Source organism: Miniopterus natalensis, chromosome 9 (assembly GCF_054644295.1).
Source record: "Miniopterus natalensis isolate mMinNat1 chromosome 9, mMinNat1.hap1, whole genome shotgun sequence".
NCBI lineage: Eukaryota > Metazoa > Chordata > Mammalia > Chiroptera > Miniopteridae > Miniopterus > Miniopterus natalensis.
This window is the reverse complement of record NC_142089.1, coordinates 496,817-509,055: the sequence shown is the minus strand read 5'-3', so window position 1 is coordinate 509,055 and position 12,239 is coordinate 496,817. Positions and strand designations below refer to the sequence as shown.

At 57.2% G+C, this 12,239-nt stretch overlaps 1 protein-coding gene across 1 annotated transcript; it reads left to right on the top strand.

The window, feature by feature from the left end:
* Nucleotides 1-3,979: 3,979 nt before the first annotated feature.
* FNDC10 (fibronectin type III domain containing 10) lies at nt 3,980-5,983 on the top strand. The gene has a single exon (XM_087820748.1). It carries the CDS (start codon nt 3,980-3,982, stop codon nt 4,676-4,678), a length of 699 nt encoding a protein of 232 aa, XP_087676874.1. The 3' UTR covers nt 4,679-5,983.
* The last annotated feature ends 6,256 nt before the right edge of the window (nt 5,984-12,239 follow it).

The window sequence follows — 12,239 nt, the reverse complement described above, 5'->3', positions numbered from 1 at the left end:
ACCACGATGGCCAGGCAACACTTTATATTTAATTCCTGGAGACCTTTCTGCCAGAGCCCTCTGTCCTGTTTCAGTCCAGACTGATTGCTTTCAAAGCCTATGCACAGCTGTCATCTCAAGCTTTTCTCTGAGGTCATCCTTGTGACTCTCTGCCTTTCTCCTGGGTTAGAGTCCCTGTTTCCTGGAATCTAAGCTGACCCCCTTCTTGGTTTCCTCTCTCATTTTGCTGAAGTCAGCCCTCTAGTAGCTTTCTGGGAAGGGTCCATGTCTGAAATGTGTTTGTTCTACTCTCACTCTGATTGATAGTTTGGCAGGGTATAGAATTCTAGGTTGGAAATACTTTTCCTTCAAGATTTTTCAACTCATCTTTTTTTCCTTTCAGCTCCCAGGACTGCAGTTGAAAACTCCAAAGCCATTCTAATGCCTGATGATTTGTGTGGGATGTTTGTTCCCTGTGAAATTGCTTAGGGTCTTCTCTTTATCCTCAGTGTTGTCAAGTGTCACCATGATGTACCTCAATGTGGACCTTTCTACCCATGGTCCTACACACACAGTTGTCCTCTGCATCGAAGAGGCTCATGTGCATCAGCTTGGGAGCTCTTTAAAGAACATTTCTCTTCCATTTCCTGCGTGCTCTTGATGGGATTTCTACTACTCAGAGTCTGATGGGACTTCTTGAACTAATCCTGTTGTTCACTTCTCCTTGTAGACATCCTTTAGTTTACCTTCCATCTTCAGTTAAGTTCTGTGATATTTGATTTATAGTAAATATAGAGCCCTGACTGGGTGGCACCATTGGTTGAAGCACCTTCCTGTACACCAAAAGGTTGAGGGTTCAGTTCCTGGTCAGGGCACATGCCTATGTTGCAGGGCAGATAACTAGATTCCCTATTGATATTTCTCACATCTGTCTCTCTCTTCCTTGTTCTTCTTCTCTCTCTAAAATCAATAAAAACATATCCTCAGGTGAGGATAAAAATATGCATATATAAATAAGTATATATTTGTTCTTCAACTCCAGTTTCCTGCACAGAGCTCCAAAAAACTCTTGAATTTCCTAAGCAAAAAGCGTCTTAAAGGTTATTTTTATATTCATAACAAGCCTTTTAACCCTTTGCGGTCGTTTGTCTACTCTCAGCCACCAAAGCTTTTTTACTGTTCTGGTCGTATGTCTGCTCTCAGCCACCACAGCAAGGAACTATACGAATCTTAACTCTATTCATTCATGTATCAGTTCATAATTTCTCTGAAAGCTCTTAATTCCGACCAGTATGACACCCATGTCCAAATTTAATACGACTGCAAAGGGTTAAACCACAACTTGTGTTAATGAGGTGGCTTTCGAAAAGCCCCTAAGGATAGGGCCTGGTTGCCAGGGGAGCCAACTGAGCATTTGGCTCAGCCTCACCCCCTAACCTGCAGGCAGGGGAGAGGGACTGGAGATTTAGTTCAATCACCAACTGCTGATGATTTAATCATTTTTGCCTATGTAATGAAACCTCCATGAAACAACCAAAAAATAAAAGGTTTGGAGAGTTTCTGGGTTGGTGAACACGTGGAGATTTGGGGAGAGTGCTGTATCATTAGAGAGGTATATTGTGGCCATGTAGGTGAAACCATCGCCTTTTTCAAAAAGTCTGTAAATAGGTGTACTTTTTCCAAACGCTGCTCCAAGTTACTTAATATGATTTACTTGTATTTTTATTTTCAAAATATGGTGTGTAGACTTCATACTTTATAGCATGAACTGTAAGTGTGCGTTCTCTTTCAGACACAATGTGCTTAAATTATCCTTGTGTCTACCGTGATGTCAATACAGCTCTTTAGCTCATTTTTTAAAATGTTTTTACTGATTTTAGTGAGACGGGAGGGGAGAGAGGGAGGATCGGCTGCCTCCTGCACGCCCCTGAAACCCGGGCATGTGCCCTGACCGGGAAGCCAACCGCTGTCTCCCGGACCCTAGGCCGATGCGCAGCCGCTGAGCCGGCCATGAATACATCCTCAAAGGCAAGAGCCCTCGGACGTTTCTGAAGGGAAAGGGATGGGGGGGCCTGGCCCGAGCCGAGGTGCGGGCGCCCGTCGCAGCCCCGCACAGCAGTCCTCCGGGCGGCCGGCAGGTGGCGCTCGCCGTTTGCCGCAGCTGCGCGCCCGGGAGGCCACCTTGACGCCCAGGACGCTGGTCCCCGAGACCACACCAGGCACCTTGGGCATGTGCAGAAAGCGTGCGTTCGAGGGCAGTGTTTGCTGCAAAGTTTGTGATATCAAGACGCACAAAGCAAAGCTTGTCCACCCATAAGGTGCTGCCACACAATTTCCACGTGCCTAAGGCATGGAGAGCATGGGGTCCCCTTCCCCCGGCAGTGTCCCCGCTCCTCCAGCACTGTCACCTGCCCCTGCTCTGCTCACCACGGTGCTCCTACCCCTCAGGCAGAGCATCTGCAGTTGCCTCAGGCTTCCACTGGAACCGATGTGAGCAACTGGCATACTCGGGGGGGGGGGGGGGGGGGGGTCGGGTAGGGTCATGGGGACCCTAGGTCACCAAGAAGCTGGGGCAGGAGTCCGGACCCAGGGCCCTCTCTGCCTGAGGGGAAAGGAGGAGCCAGGGGCAGGGCCAGGGAAAGCCCCTCCCCAAGCCCTTACCCCCAAGCTAGGTGCAGAGGCCTGGAGGTCCTGCTCAGGGTGCCAACAAGCTGCACAAGCCTGGTGCTGGGGTCAGGCCCTCCAGGCCAGGTCAGGAGGTGTGCTGGTCCTGGGTGCGGGGACGTCTGACCCTTGGCTTCAAGCTCTGGTAGAGGCCTTGAGATCTGGTGCTGACCTGGAATTTGGGGGGAACTAGTGAGGCTGGGGGTGGGGTGGGGTGCTCCATGGCTTTCCAGAGCTAGGGGCCAATAGCTCAGGGAGCACCGCAGTCCACCGAGTCCTTCCTCTCCTTCCCCAGATGAGAACAGCACCCAGGGAGCCCTGCTCACCTCCCTGCCCGGGACACAGAGCGGCCCCTCAGCCAGGCGCATGCTCCCTGACCTGGCGCTCCTGCTTCGTGTCCACTCAGGGCTGGACAGGTGTCCTCTGGCCCTGGAGCACTAGGTCTAGGCAGGGATGAGACTGAGCAGCAAGGGCCTTGGGGCCCATCCTGAAGACAAGAGTGGGAGAAGGTGGGCCTGCGGAGGCGGGGCATTCCGGTACCCAGCCCCGACCCCCTCCCGGGACCATGGGGGGGGGGCACCCCAGGGGTTAATCAGAGCAGAGGGCGGTGCGCCCCGCAGCCGCCTCTTTCGCGAAGCGTGAAGAAAGCTTTCCCCAAACGACGCCTCGTTCGCGCCCTTCCTGCTCTAAAGGGGCAGAAGCCCTGGCGCGAAGGGAAGTTTCCGTCCTCGCCTCCCTGTCACAGGTGGGTCCCTTACCTTGAGTCCCCACCGCGGGCCCGGGAGGGGGCAGCGCCACCCGGGGCCCTGGGCGCTCCAGGTTGTGGCCTCCCCTCCCCGTCCAGAGGCGCCGCGTCCCCGACTGGCCCGGCCTAAGCCCGTCGCGGGGCTGCCCTCGCGGCCACGACCCCGGGCCACGGCCCTCCCCAGCCCGTGGGAAAGCCCCGGAGGGCCTGGCTGGGGGCACGGAGGGGGCGGGCATCTGAGGGGCGATCACGCGGCGAGGAACCGAGGGTGCGCCGAGCTCGCCACTCCCGCGCGGCCCGGGTCGGGAGTCCCCGGGGCTCCCGCCCGCCTCTCCGGAGATCCGCGCTCCAGGGGCCGGCGGGCCGCGGCCCGGAGAGGGTTAAGGGGGGCGGGGCATGGGGCGGCCCCGCCTCCGCCGCCGCGCCGGGTCCGAGCGCGCACCGGGCGCGGGGGCGGGTCGGAGCGGGCGGCGGCGAAGGGCGCGGTGCACCGGGCGAGCGCGGGGAGCGGCGGCGGCGGCGCGGCCCGCGGAACCCTCCGCCTGCGCCCGTGCGCCCGCGAGCCCGCGCCCCGCCCGGCCCCGCGGCAGGATGCGCGCCCCGCCGCCTCCGCCTCCGCTGCCGCTGCTGCTGCTGCTGCTGCTGGCCGCCTGCGCGCCGCCGCCCTGCGCCGCGGCCGCCCCGACGCCCCCAGGCTGGGAGCCGGCGGCCGACGCGCCCTGGTGCCCCTACAAGGTGCTGCCCGAGGACGCCGAGGCGGGCGGCGCGCGCCTGTGCTTCCGCAGCCCCGCGCGCGGCTTCCGCTGCCAGGAGCCGGGCTGCCGGGCGCACCGCTCGGCCGGCCCCCTGCTGCGCGCCAGCGTCCTGCGCAACCGCAGCGTGCTGCTGCAGTGGCGCCTGCCGCCGGCCGACGCGCGCCGCGTGCGCGCCTTCGCGCTCAACTGCTCGTGGCGCGGCGCGTACACGCGCTTCCCGTGCGAGCGCGTGCTGCTGGGCGCCTCCTGCCGCGACTACCTGCTGCCCGACGTGCACGAGGGCGTCCGCTACCGCCTGTGCCTGCAGCTGCTGCCGCCGCGCGCCGAGCCCGCCGCCGCCGAGCCCGCGGGCCCCGCCGAGTGCGTGGAGTTCGTGGCCGAGCCGGCCGGCATGCGGGAGATCGTCGTGGCCATGACGGCGGTGGGCGGCTCCATCTGCGTCATGCTCGTGGTCATCTGCCTGCTCGTGGCCTACATCACCGAGAACCTCATGCACCCGGCCTTCGGGCGCCCGGGCCTGCGCCGGCAGCCCTGAGGCCGGAGACGCCCGCCCGCCCGTGTCCGCCGACGAGCGCGATGGCCTCCGGCCCGCCCTGCCCTCCTGGTTCCTGCCCCGCCCTTAGGGTTTCCACGCAGGTCCTGCCGGAGATGGAGAGGACGCCGGCCGGCCTGCGCCGGGGCCTAGGAGTCATCGCACGACTTTACCAGCCAGCCATCCGCTTCCCAGATTCCAGTTCGGGACTGGCCCCTGGGCCTGGGCAGGGGTGCCAGCCGCGCCCAGGGCTCATCCTGCTCTCCAGAGGCCTTGACAGGGGCCGCCAGGACCTGGAGCCCCTTCTAGCAAGAGCCATTGGCACCCCCGGCCGTCACCCTGCACCTCCAGGCTGTCTTCATCGCTAGGTCACTGTGCGCTTGCCGCTCGAGGCGCCCCTGGAGCTTGTCCTCTCCACCCCGCCCCAGTGGGCTTAGGTTAGCCTTGTGCCTTAGTATCTCCAGCCCACTGCAGGAGCCAGCCACCCCGTCCCGCGCAGTCCAAGGGGACCTGTGTGTGCCTCGGGCCCGAGTCCCCTGGGTGCCCCCTTCAAGCTTTGCAGGAGCCTCTGTAAACAGCATTCCATGGTGCGTCCCTAGTGGGTGTTGGACAGGTTGGGCGCCGAGATGTAGTTCAGCAGGCGGGGCCTGGCATCCAGCTGCTGGAGGGGTGAGTGTCCTTTGACCTTGGGGGAAGCTGGCAGTTCTCCAGGGCTGGGAGCCCCCCTTTTTCGTTTTGCAGCGCTGCCTCTGATGAGGACTTTGTGTGGTGAGTGGGGGCAGGTGGCTGGGAAGAGGGGGTCCGGTCTGAAAGGGCAGTGTTGGGTCTGGAGGGCAGAATAGATGCCAGCCTTGCCTAGCTGGACCAAGCCTCAACCACAGCATGGCCTCCTCCTGTGCTGGGGGCAGGGAGCCCAGGATCGGCCAGTGATGCTGCTGCCCACACACCCACTGTGGACAGAAGGCTGGTCTGGCCCCTCTCCGGGCAGACCTGAGCACCCTAGCTGAGGCTTCTTCCTGTGTTGACCATCTGGCGATGCCTGGCACCAGGAGGGGCGCGACATGCCAGTTCTCCGTGAGCCCCCCGACTGTGACCACCCTGGACCTGGCACTGCTGGAGTCACTGTGGCTAACCCTCCTCACCCTTCCCCTCACCCCAGTGGCCACCAGCAACCCCAGGCCCTGGCTGGTGCCCCCGCAGCAGCGCCCACTCCCTACCTCTGTCTTCGCTCTGCCCACCCCTGGCGTGGCGCTGGTCAGGTGTGAGCCTGGCGCCAGTGTCTAAATGTCCATCGTTCTTAGACTAAAACCACTGCCTTGTGTGCTTATTTGGGAGGTGGGGGGAAGGGTGCAGGGGGAGGGGGAAGGAATGGACCCCTTTCTCCTCAGCTCCTTCAAGCTGCCAGAGTGGCAGCCCAGAGGCTGGCCCTGGACCCTTTGGCTGGTCAGGTTTGGCCAGCCCCAGGCTGGGTGCCCTTGAAGCAGGGATAGGCAGGCTGTCCCACTGCAGGCCTGCCCACCCTCAGACTTGGGAAAACATCTCCTGTTGGGGGGTGCGGAGCAGCACCTGCTGCAGTTAGAAACAGCCGTCTGAGGGTGAACCAGTTGAGCTGTGACAAACAGCAATTAGGTGGCTCCAGGGTGGACCCCCTCCCTGGCTTCCCCTCCCCCGCCATGCAGTGCTAGAGCTGGGGGCGGGTGCAGAGGGTAAACCTGGGGCTCCTGTGTGTGTGACACCGACTAGCTCACCACCCACCCTCCCTCTGGGCCCTCCCCCACCTGGTCTGTCCTTGAGATCCTGGAGCTGCTGTGACCCTGAGGAGCAAAACCAGCCAGAAAGGGGGGCAAGGTCTGGAGTGACTCATCCTTGGGGGGGGCAGGGTTCCACTTCCAGCAGCCAGATGGAGAGCCTCTGTCCCAGGCCACCTGTGAAGGGCACTCAAGTGTCTTCCACACGGTGCAGGTGGGAGCCCCTGGCAGCCCTGGTCTGAGGCTCCCTGGTGCCCATCCTCTAGCTCCTGGGTGCTGGGGCCACGTGGCTCCCTGATGTCTGCTCTCCTGCCCTCCTTCCCCTCTCCTGGCCCTCCACCTGATTTGGGGCCCTGGTTATGGGCTTGAGCTCATACCAGCTAGAGTCACAGACATATCCGCCAGTGGAGAGTCTGGTCACCCTGACATGCAGCCTTCTCCAGAGATGGGATTTCAGGGCTCAGTTCCAGAGGCTTCTTAGAGGCCAGAGTCCAGCCACCTGCCCAGCACGGTCCAGCAGGTGAGCCTGGCCTGGGAGATGGCCTGCACCTGGTCGCCAGCTGAGCACTTGTGCTTTTGAGCTCAGTCATCTCCACGAACAGCTCCTCCCCCAGGGGCCCCACCATCCTCCCAGGGGTGCAAGGGACACCCAGGCTCCTCCCCCCAGCCCCTCTGGTCCACCTTGTCTAGACCCCTCCATCCTTCCTGCTGGAGGAGCTTCCCTGCCGCCTTCTCCCTCTCTGATCATGGCCTCTGCTCTTCTCTGGCCACTCCCACTTCAGACTGTGCTGCTGGTGACATGCTGCTCACCTGTGAACCTCTGGGCTTCCCTGTGCCCTGGAGGTGGGTCCAGGTGCCTCCAGGTACCTGGTCTGTGGTGGAGGCTTCCCCTGCCTCACTGGTGCCTGAAGACACTGAAGCTTTTTTCTCTTTTTAGCTTTTTTTTTTTAAAAAAAACATGTCTTTATTGATTTCAGAGAGGAAGGGAGAGGGAGAGAGACATCAATGATGAGAGAGTCATTGATGGGCTGCCTCCTGCAAGCCCACTACTGGGGATTGAGCCCCCAACTGACTGGGAATCGAACCATGAACACCAGCTTCATAGGTCAATGCTCAACCACTGAGCAACACCGGCCGGGCTGAAGCTTATTTTCTGACACAGGAATAACTGCTGGGATTAGAAACCCTGAAGGGCTGTGCTGCCTTTCAGTGCCTCCATTTGCTCATCTGTAAGGTGGAGACAGGAACAGGACCTGGTTCACAGGCCGGCAGAGAGGCTTCCTGAAGACAGCCACTGGAATCATTGCTGCTGTCCATTCGGCCACGTGAAGTACCCCTCCAGGCCAGTACTCCATGACTTTGTCTCCAGCCACCTGCTCGAGCTCCGGGCTGTGGCCCTTGAAATTCCCACTACGATGGCGTCTGTGTGCAAAACAGAGCTCCCAACCACCTGCTCACCCCCAAACCCGATCCACTGCACGTGTTCCTCACCAACAGGATGACCCACTGATGGCCAGCTCTGGGGCCCCAGCAGTGACACCAGGATGCAGGATGTAGACCTGCCTGCCCCTCTCCACAGCTGCCCCCCCCATAGCCACTGGATCCCCTGGTTCAGCCCAATGGGCTGGGCTCTGGGCACACTGGGGAGCCAGTCAGGCCTCAAAGGAGAAGCCAGTTCCATCAGTGCTGGGCCTGTGAGGATCTCACATTCCCAGTTGCTGCTAAGCTAGGGGTGGGAGGGCTGGGGGACACACAGCACAGCAGGAAGGGTCAAGAGCAAGTAGAGGAAGAGTTCCTGAAGGAGGAGTGGGGCTGACGTTTCCCTGATCTCAGGACTGGGGGTGGGGGGTGGTCAGGGCTGTTGGATTTGGTCTTCACGGCCAGAGGGGAGCTGTTGGAAACCCTGGCCTGGAGAACAAGTGGTTGGGCCACTTCAGCCTGAGCCTCCTGGGTCCCTGAATTCGGCCAGTATTGTCCTTTCCTTCTTAGTGGCTAGGGCAGTGGGCACTCCCCCATTTCTCATGAACACCGGGCTGCATTCAGTTCTCTAGCTCTCTTGGCTGTGTAGCAGAAACCCAATTTTACTTGAATTTGTTCTTTCCTAATTACGGAGAGGTTGGGCATCGCTTACTGCTCTCATTAGTCATCTAACGTCCCCTGGGACAAACTGCTTGCTCAGGTGTTCTGTGTATTTTCCCATTGCTATGACTTTTTCCTCTTGATTTTCAAGAATTCCATGAACATCCTGGGGTCAGCACCGCCCAAGGATGCCGCCAATGGTCTTCTCTCCGGAGTGTCTCCTGTCTGTCCTAACGGCATCCTTCTCATAAAGGCACCACTCACGGGATCAGGGCCCACTCTAATGAATTATGACCTCATCTTAACTTGATGACATCTGTAAAGACCCTTATTTCCAAAAAAGGTCACGGTCACCGGTACCAGGTTTGGACATCAACAAAACCTTTTGGTGAACCCAACACAATCCCCAGCAGACACACGTCGTCGTGGGCACTGAGGACTTGAAATGTGGCTGGTGAAACTGCATTTTAAATCTTCATTGTTTAACTTAGGCAGCCACATATGCTCAGTGGCACCGTGTCAAACAGTTCTAGACACGTACCTCTGACTGCTTTAGACGTTTGTACGTGTGCTGCCAACATGGCCAATAGTGTCTTTTATTGAAAAGAAATCTTTACCTTTTTAAAAATATATATCTTTATTGATTTCAGAGAGAGGAAAGAAGAGGGAGACAGATAGAAACATCAGTGATGAGAGTTTTATTGGCTTTGATTTTACTGCTCATGTTTATGGCTTTAATCTATCAGAGGGCATCTCTGTACATGGTGTAAGGTAGGGATCCAACTTTCCTATCCACACCACTGAACCAATTTTCCCAAGCCAGTCAGCAGAAACCATCCATTTCCAGCATGTGGACATGACTGCTCCAGCTTACTGCCTGGAGAGCTTCCAGGATGAACAGCAAGGGGGGGGGGGGGGGGCCTCAGGCAGAACCCACTAGCACCCTGAGCTGAAGGGATGAATCTGGGAGGCTCAGATGGGCAGAGTTTGAAGGTCAGAACAGTGAAGAAAGTGTGGTGACCTAGAGCTTAAAGTCAGCAGCTGGCTCCTAGGTGGCTCATCTAGGATACGAGCAAGTTTATTTGCCAAATTAACCAACTTAGAGATTTCCCATTCAATCCTGGTCCTTATAACTAACCTGGAAAGGCCTTAGTTCAGCCTTTAATAAACCCAGAGGTAAAGGCTACTTGAGTGAAGTCAACATCTGGGGGCAGACGAGAATTTCCCTTCAAATAAAGTTATTTATAAGTCACAGATATACCTGACTTTTGGGAGCAAGTCTGAATTTTGCTCAAATCAACAGCCTCTGGGAAGGCTGCAGTAATTGCTCAGTGGTGATCTTTGGCAAGTTTTCTAGCATTTTGCCAAAAATCCCTGTCAGGACGTTCCCATCCAGCAAGTCTCATCCAGAGCCGAGCCTGCCTTTGTGGACAAGCAAACACAGCTGACATAAAGCAGAGAACCCAAGCTGGTAGGTTTGAATAACCATGTCCAACACTTCAGCAAATCTGTGAGGATCCTCACTCACCTTAGGGAAGCCCCTAACTATGGCTCAAAAGTCGGCATTAGTCCAGGGAACGTATGATACTCGGGGTTTTTTAGGATCCTCAGAGGCCTTAACTTTAAAGGGTCCAGTACTGAAAAGTTCAGAGGGAGTGAGAGAAGGTTCACATGGGGACCACACCAGAGGTGGAGGGTGAGCCAGAGGCAAGGAAGCTGGAGGGCTCCAGAGGTAGAGCCTGAGAAAATGGGAGTCCAGAGGGAAGGCAAGCCAGCACCAGAGACCACAAACAGGCGGCTTCCAAAGCCATCTTCTTTCTTTAAAGGTTCCTCGGCCTCAGTTAATTCTAGAACTTTATTTCATAAACAGGCAACTTCAGATTCCTGGTAACGTTTGGAAGCCTCAAAATGCCACTCAATGCCCTGGCTGATGTGCCAAGTGGCTACAACATCGGCCCTCGAACAGGACTGCAGGCTTGATTCTCGGTCCTGGTCGGGGCACGTGCAGGAGGCAACCAGTGGATGTGTCTGTCTCACATCGATGTTTGTTTCTCTCTCTCTCCCCCCCACATCTGTCCCTCTCTCCCTCCCTCCCACTCTCTCTAGAAATCAATGGAAAAAATATCCTCAGGTGAGGATTATCAACAACAAAAGAATGCCACTCAAAATAGGTGTTCCATTTGGCAATTTCAGAGCTATGATTGTCCAACTTGTTTTTAACAAAAGTAAGTATGGGAATCTCAAAGGTTCCCCATGGATAGCTACTGAGAGTCTAAATTACTTTTGGTCACATCGTCCATTTAGTTAAAAATGAACTCGAGGAGGAACTGTGGTTTTTAAACACAAATTCAGCCAGGTTCCGCGTAGGAGGGACGCCTTGAAATTATACAGATAACTGAGACTCCATTTATCAAACATTTCTGTAAAGCAAGGGCCCAAACAGTCTTAAAACAGCTTAAGCAACCTGCAGGCTCAGTACTGGCCAGTGTCACTGAGCACAGTCTCACTTTAGAACAGCCTGGTCACAGAAAGGTCAGCTGACAGCTGAGCAGCCAGTTCTGCAGAGAGAGCCTGCTCCTGAAAGAGCCCGGTGTCAGTGCAGGCAGACCCCGGAAAGGCCTTGAGACTGAAAACCAACCTCCATAAGCAGAAATCAGGGAAAGCCAGAAGGAAGCAGCTACCACTAAAGTCTAGTAACTGGTAAAATTTATTAAGGGAAACTCACACACACAAAAGGCATGCCTTGGGTGGCGGCAAGATGAGTGGATCCTGGCACCACTTAGCAGGCACTATACAACTATAAAAGGCAAGGCAAGGCAGAGTAGTTACAGTACTAGTACGTGACTACCTCCAGGTGCAGGTAACATTCCAGGACCCCGCACATAGCAGGAGGCAGGGGAGGGGTGCTGGCTTGTTTCAAAAATAGAATTTGTTCAGACAGCCTGCAGGGAGGTTTGAAGCAAACAATCTCCCTTCTGGCAGGTCCAGCTCGCGGGTCGGGCAGGGGTCTGCCTTGGAGCAGTCTCTCCTCTCCACCTGGCCAATGGCTGAATGACAGTTTCAATGGGACAGGGAGTCTGGTTCCAGATAGAATCAGACTGACCATGGCTCTCGCACAAATGAACCGGTCCCAAGAAACAGCCAGATCCCCCAGCGGGTCAAGCCAAAGTGTCAAAGGAGAGCCCAAACAAGGCCTTTTAACAGAAAAAAAAAAGAAAAAAGAGACAAAACCCTTGAATACTCTAAACGGACCCCAAATAAAGCCTGGAGAGCTTTAGAACACAACAAGCAGACGCTCAGATCCAGGAGAAAGCTTACCCTGTAGCTCCCGAGCCGTGGAGAAAAACACGGAGGGAGCTTAGATGGCTCGGTGGGCGCCACACCTGTTCGCTCACCAGCCCTGGGGCTATGGGGGAGTCTTCCCTGGAGCCCGGATGAGCCCCAAATGGCCGGACACAAAAAGCCGGCCAGGTGTCCATTCAGCAAAAATGATTTGGGGGGCGGGGGGTTTGCAATCCCAGAAGAGCAGCCAGGTGGAGGTTCCCGCCCGGAGAAAAACGGAGGCTGCGCTTTAGAGAGCGGAAGAGGAAGTCGGGACGGGGCGGTCCCCGCGGGGAGCGCGGCCCTCGCCCGGGGCGGTCCCCGCAGCCCCCCACGCTGCGCCGGACGAGGTCTCCGTCGCGAGTGTCGACCCCTGACGCGGCCCAGGCTTCCTCTCTGGGCCTCTCTCCAGACAC